The 6,000-nt window shown below is 42.3% G+C and overlaps 1 protein-coding gene across 1 annotated transcript in view; it reads left to right on the top strand.

Annotated features, from left to right (window-relative positions):
* Positions 1–377: 377 nt before the first annotated feature.
* The window catches only part of evpl (envoplakin), a 53,646-nt gene continuing 48,023 nt past the window's right edge, over positions 378–6,000 (top strand). Inside the window, exon 1 of the mRNA XM_062973984.1 lies at positions 378–572. Within this exon, the coding sequence (XP_062830054.1) occupies positions 499–572 (74 nt within the window). The 5' untranslated portion in view covers positions 378–498. The remainder of the gene's footprint in view (positions 573–6,000) is intronic.

Raw genomic sequence — 6,000 nt, 5'->3', positions numbered from 1 at the left:
TAAAGAGATATGGCAACATACAAAGTCAATCTGCAGCTGGGACAGATGCAATGTAGAAACACTAGTAAGAAGGAGAAAAACTGCACACTGTACATTAATGTACTTCCTTTCCTGCTTGGAAGTGAGTTTCTGTGGGTTCGTGGGAAATGGCTGGCAAAACCCGTGTGAGTCTAGCTGGGAATGTCTCGGCTTGCACAGAAGCACATTCTTCTTAGTACCAGTCCAGGGTGGGGTCCTCCACTCTTCCTCTAGGCTTTTCTCATTCAGTCATAAACTGGTTTTTCTAGTCATTTTTTTAAGGGCAAGATTCCATCTCTGCTCTTGATCACTTTCAGCTTGGGGAGGAGCCATCCAGATTCTGCTTTTAACGATCTGCAGACCTCCTCCTGTTATTCCATCTTAGCAGGTCGCAGCAGCCAGAGGCAACCAAAACCTAGCCATCCAGTTCATCAAAAGCCTTCTGGACAGCAAGAGAAGGGAGCTTCAGACACTTCCAAGATGTTCAAAGGGGTGGGCAAAGGCTCGCCAAGCAGAAGCTCCCCAAACAGAGGGCCCCCAATCAAGCAAGCCAAGTAAGTTGCTGACTTCTGAAATCTTTGCTTTTTGTAGAGCTGGGGATGGGCCATCGGGAGACCACTGTCTTTATGTGCAATTATATGCATGAAGGGAGAAGTTGATCTCCAATTGACTAGGAAAATTCGAAAAGAAGGCTAAGTAACTTTCTGGACTGCAACTCTGTAAAATCTCAAAACCAATATGGCCTTTTATGAAAGTTGCATTCCAAAACTCACTTTTCCATTTGAGTCCATGTGTATATACATTCAGGTTTCCTATGGACTTAGGGTTAATTTTATGGGGTTTTCTTCAGCAAGGAATACTCAGAGCTGGTTTTCTTTGTTCCTTCCTCTGAAATATAACCTACAGCACCTGGTATTATTCAAGTACTAACCATGACTGACCATGTTTAGCTTCCAAGATCAAACAGGATCTGGTACCTTTGGGATATTTAGGGTTAGGGTTTAACATAGCTGGTCTTCCTTCTCAGTAGACAGGATTGCAAAGTAAAGGACATGTTAAGAAGCAGAAAGGAGTTATGTGTTAGAATTTGACCTCTGCAGCAGTCCTTGGGCAACAATTCAGTTCCATTCTGCTCCGCATCTGACACTCAGTGTTTGCAAAAGTGAAAAGACCAGGAAAGTTGGTGAGGCTGGTGGATCAGTTGAATGTATGGCTTGATCTGGAAGCATACCTTAATAGATATTGTTCCTATCACAAGTGAATCTCTTGCGGTCTCCACTTTTCAGCATTTGCCTTCAGTAGCAACTGTGATCCCTAAAAGGAAGTGCTATCCTGAAAGGGTCATCCATCATTGTGATTTCTTTCCCCACATGGTAGAAAAATTGAGTCAATGTGTGGCTTTTGCTGCATCTCTTAATCACAGCCAATATGCACTCACCCACACTTGATATTTCATTATTTTAAAGAGGTTCATAGAAAGAGTACTTGAAAAGACAGACAGAGAGTACATTTATTGAAAGGTTAGTAATGAAAAGGATGTGCGAGACAGACATATACAATCAATCAGAAAGTGCAGATTTGATGCCCTGTCTCCATATTCAATGCTTTCCAGTCTTAGCTTATACCAAAATGCATAATTCTGAATAGCATGGCAGATAAATAAAGTCCCTTTATACCAACAGGTTTCTATTGCATAATATATTCTAGCCAGTGGGCATCAGTTCTGCTGGAGCAAATGTGGCTGTCACATTTAACTTGTTTTGAGAAGGGCAGAATGCATTTGAGATGGGTGCGACACATGTCTTTGTGTTTCTGACAATGCTCATGCTAGTAAACAACTAGAAGAGACCAGAAGAGACTGGTAAATCAGGTTAATCCCAGTGTGCTTTGGTAGCTTAGATGTTGATCTGAGATTTGGGAGAACAAGGTTCAAGGCCCTTCTTGATGCCTGTTTTGGGTAATACAGGGTCAGCCATTATCTTTGGAATTGATCCTTCCCACAAAGTGGTTGTGAAGATGAAATGGAGAAGCCATGCTGAACTCAATGGAGAAAGATGGAATAGAAATGTAAATAATGCATTAGCAACAGCATATAGTCATTTTGGTTAAAGAAAAGTCATACATTGCAGCAGTCCCTATGGACCAAAGATAATGTATTTTTATGTCAATTGCTGATTTGCTTTTACCTTTTTCTACTTTTTGCCAATGCTTTGTTATTAATGTTTTGTTATTGTTGTTGTTGTTGTTTTATAAGCATAAATTGATGACAGTCCATCTCTCCTCTTAAAGTCCATTGAATAGCTTTCCCCAGCCAATTACAATTCCCATCACCCCCAGTCAGCAATAGACTGTCTGCTAGGATAAATTGGAGAAACTGTTGATGAAAGACCTTACAGAAGCTTGTCTCCTCCTAAACAGCCAGATCCATCTTTTGGCACTGGAAGCCCATGTGGCCAAAGTATTTCTGCCCAAAGTCAAGTAGTTGAAGTAGCATGGAGGGATCCTTTTTTTCCCCACTAGCTTAGGCTCGTGTGCCAACTGCTTTATTTTTTGGACCGGAATTACTTCAAGCATCCCTGCAGTGAGGCTTGTTTCTGAATATGGTTAGGGTTGTACTGTGATCTTCTAGTAAGTGTGCTTGAAAACCTTCGAAGTCAGGGCCATTTGACAGTTCTGTTATGCTATGGGACTGTTTCTAAGAACCAGTGCTTTTTTTTTTAAAGCATCTCTAGCAACAGCCTCAATAAGCTTATCCTTCTTTTCCTTCTGATACTCTTTAGTTCTGTAATGTGGTGCTCCAAGTATTGCTGCACTATAACTCCCATCATCCAGACCATTGGCTGACAAAACTTACAGTCCAATACCTCGTATTGTTGCAGCTATTGTACATTCCCACTGCTGGCTTAGGTTAACAAGCAGCACTTAGGAAATGTGAAGTATCAATATAAGCTTGAGTTGTTGTGACAAAGTGATATCAACGTTTTATATATTGCTGTTGGCTAGAGTTTTCACATCAATATAATTAATATATTCTGGAATTAATGTCTGTTCCTTCATTTTTTTTCCATTGAATTCATTCTAAATAATCTTTTTGCCCCAACTTAAAATTAGTACAGATTTAGCATCCCTTATGAAGAAATCCTAGATCTGACATACTCCAAAATTTACATAGGTGACTAAGGTATCTACACCTTTGCTATCTGATGGTTCAATGTACACAAGCTTAGTTTCATGCACAACATTATTAAAAACATCGTATAAAGTCACCTTCAGGCTATATGTATAAGGTGGCTATAAAAGATACATAAATGAGCTTCGTTTTTAGACTTCGGTCCATCTCTAAGATAGCCCATTGTGTACATACAGTAGAGTCTCACTTATCCAACATAAACGGGCCGGCAGAATGTTGGATAAGCAAATATGTTGGATAATAAGGAGGGATTAAGGAAAAGCCTATTAAACATCTAATTAGGTTATGATTTTACAAATTAAGCACCAAAACATCATGTAATACAACAAATTTGACAGAAAAAGTAGTTCAATACACAGTAATGCTATGTAGAAATTACTGTATTTACAAATTTAGCACCAAAATATCACGATGTATAGAAAACATTGACTATAAAAATGCGTTGGATAATCCAGAACGTTGGATAAGCAAGTGTTGGATAAGCGAGACTCTACTGTATATGCAAATAATCCAGCTCCCTCCGCAGGGAGCTGGACAGGGGGAGTGTGACCCTGCTGGTTCTCTTGGATATCTCAGCGGCTTTCGATACCATCGACCATGGTATCCTTCTGGGATGTCTCTCCGGGATGGGCCTTGGGGGTACTGTTCTGCAGTGGCTTCAGTCCTTCCTAGAGGGGCGTTCCCAGATGGTGAAGCTGGGGGACACCTGCTCGGACCCCTGGCCATTGTCCTGTGGGGTCCCGCAAGGTTCTATTCTGTCCCCCATGCTTTTCAATATCTACATGAAACCGCTGGGCAAGGTCATCCGGGGTTTTGGAGTGAGGTGCCATCTCTACGCGGATGACAACCAACTCTACTACTCTTTTCCACCAAAATCCAAGGAAGCCCCTCGGATACTGGATCAGTGTCTGGCCGCTGTGTTGGCCTGGATGAGGGTGAACAAGCTGAGACTTAATCCTAATAAGACAGAGGTCCTCCAGGTCAGTAGAAAGTCCGATCGGGGTATTGGGTGGCAACCTGTGCTTGACGGGGTCGCACTCCCCCTGAAGGCGCAGGTCCGCAGCTTGGGGGTCCTCCTGGATTCGGGGCTGACGCTTGAGGCTCAGGTGTCGGCCGTGGCCGGGAGGGCCTTTGCACAATTAAAACTTGTGCGCCAGCTGCGACCATACCTCGAGAAGTCTGATCTGACTACGGTGGTCCACGCCTTAGTTACCTCTAGACTGGACTATTGCAATGCGCTCTACGTGGGGCTGCCTTTGAAGACGGCCCAGAAACTGCAATTAGTACAGCGCTCAGCAGCCAGGCTTCTAACAGGAGCAAACTACAGGGTGCGTTCTACGCCTCTGTTTAAGGAGCTTCACTGGCTGCCATTTACTTTCCGGGCCCAATTCAAGGTGCAGATTATCACCTACAAAGCCCTAAACGGTTTGGGACCCACCTACCTTAGAGACCGCATCTCCCCCTACGAACCTGCACGATCTCTTCGCTCTTCGGGGGAGGCCCTCCTCTCGCTTCCACCACCTTTGCAGTTGCGGCTGGTGGGGACGAGAGAGAAGGCCTTCTCCGCTGTGGCCCCCCGCCTCTGGAACTCACTCCCTAGGGAGATTAGACAGGCCCCCACCCTCCTTGCCTTCCGGAAAAGCCTTAAAACCTGGCTTTTCCGGAGGGCCTTCGACGATTAATTTTTGGGGTTGATTTGTGTGCCCATTTAATTAGAGAGTGTTCTCCCATGATTATTGATACCTTGCTGAGGACTTCTGCCATGAAGCTACCTTCTCCATGTAGCCCTCTATTTCGGCCTAGAATTGTTTAGCTCCTTGTTTTTAACATGTGATGTATGTATTGATTGTATGACTGCTTTTTTTGTTTGATTTTACAATGTGTAATTTTTATTATTGCTGTGAGCCGCCCCAAGTCCTTCGGGGAGATGGGGCGGGATATAAGAATAAAAATATTATTATTATTATTATTATTATTATTATTATTATTATTGTTGCAAAATCCGAGCAATTCCAAAATCCAAACATTTTTAGTCCCAAGTATTTATAAGGGATACTCAACCTGTATTTCAAAGACAGGAAAACTGTCTTAAGTCAGGTCAGTCTGCCAAGCAAATTATTCAAAGCTCTCTTATTTAGAGCAATTAACTCTAGCATATTTATGTTCCTTAGTACCTCCAGTCTTAATTAAAATAACCTGTCCATTAGAGGTGTCTGGTGGCTTAATCCATTTCAGTCCAAATTTTAAAAGAGTTTCCCAACTTCCTCCACCATCAAAATAATTTCAGCACTTAAGTTGCTCTTGAAAAGTTCAAGCAGTGACCTAGAGCAGGCAGGGAGGCTGCCACTGCTTTCAAGGTTCCCCCAGTTTGAGAAAGGATATAGTTGAATTTTCATGCTATGTTACAATTCCGGAATTCGAATTTCAAGAATTTAGATCTTTATGCCTCTCATTGAGGAGAAACAAATCTTGTAACTTTCTGCCATTGGCCTGCAAAGTTGTTTCCACGTTTATCTTGTGGTGCTTGTTGATGGCTTCCAAACAGGATTGAGCAGAGAATTACAGTTATTATTCAGGCACGATGTAATTTTTGTATAAAATTATGCTATCGGACATTGTGAACAAGCACCATCACCATCTAAATACAAAAATTATTTCATGAGTAGCTGGCATAGAGGTGTTTGAGGGAGGTCTTTTGTTATGCTCTAACAAAGAGAAGAGAATAAATACAGATTTGGATGCAGGGACAAGGATGGATTTGTACAAATGATCTGGCATGTTTTGGGCTGATG

Source organism: Anolis carolinensis, chromosome 2, assembly GCF_035594765.1.
Source record: "Anolis carolinensis isolate JA03-04 chromosome 2, rAnoCar3.1.pri, whole genome shotgun sequence".
In the NCBI taxonomy this organism is placed as follows: Eukaryota; Metazoa; Chordata; class Lepidosauria; order Squamata; family Dactyloidae; genus Anolis; species Anolis carolinensis.
Note: the sequence above shows the minus strand (reverse complement) of the source record. Positions and strands in the feature narration are given on the sequence as shown.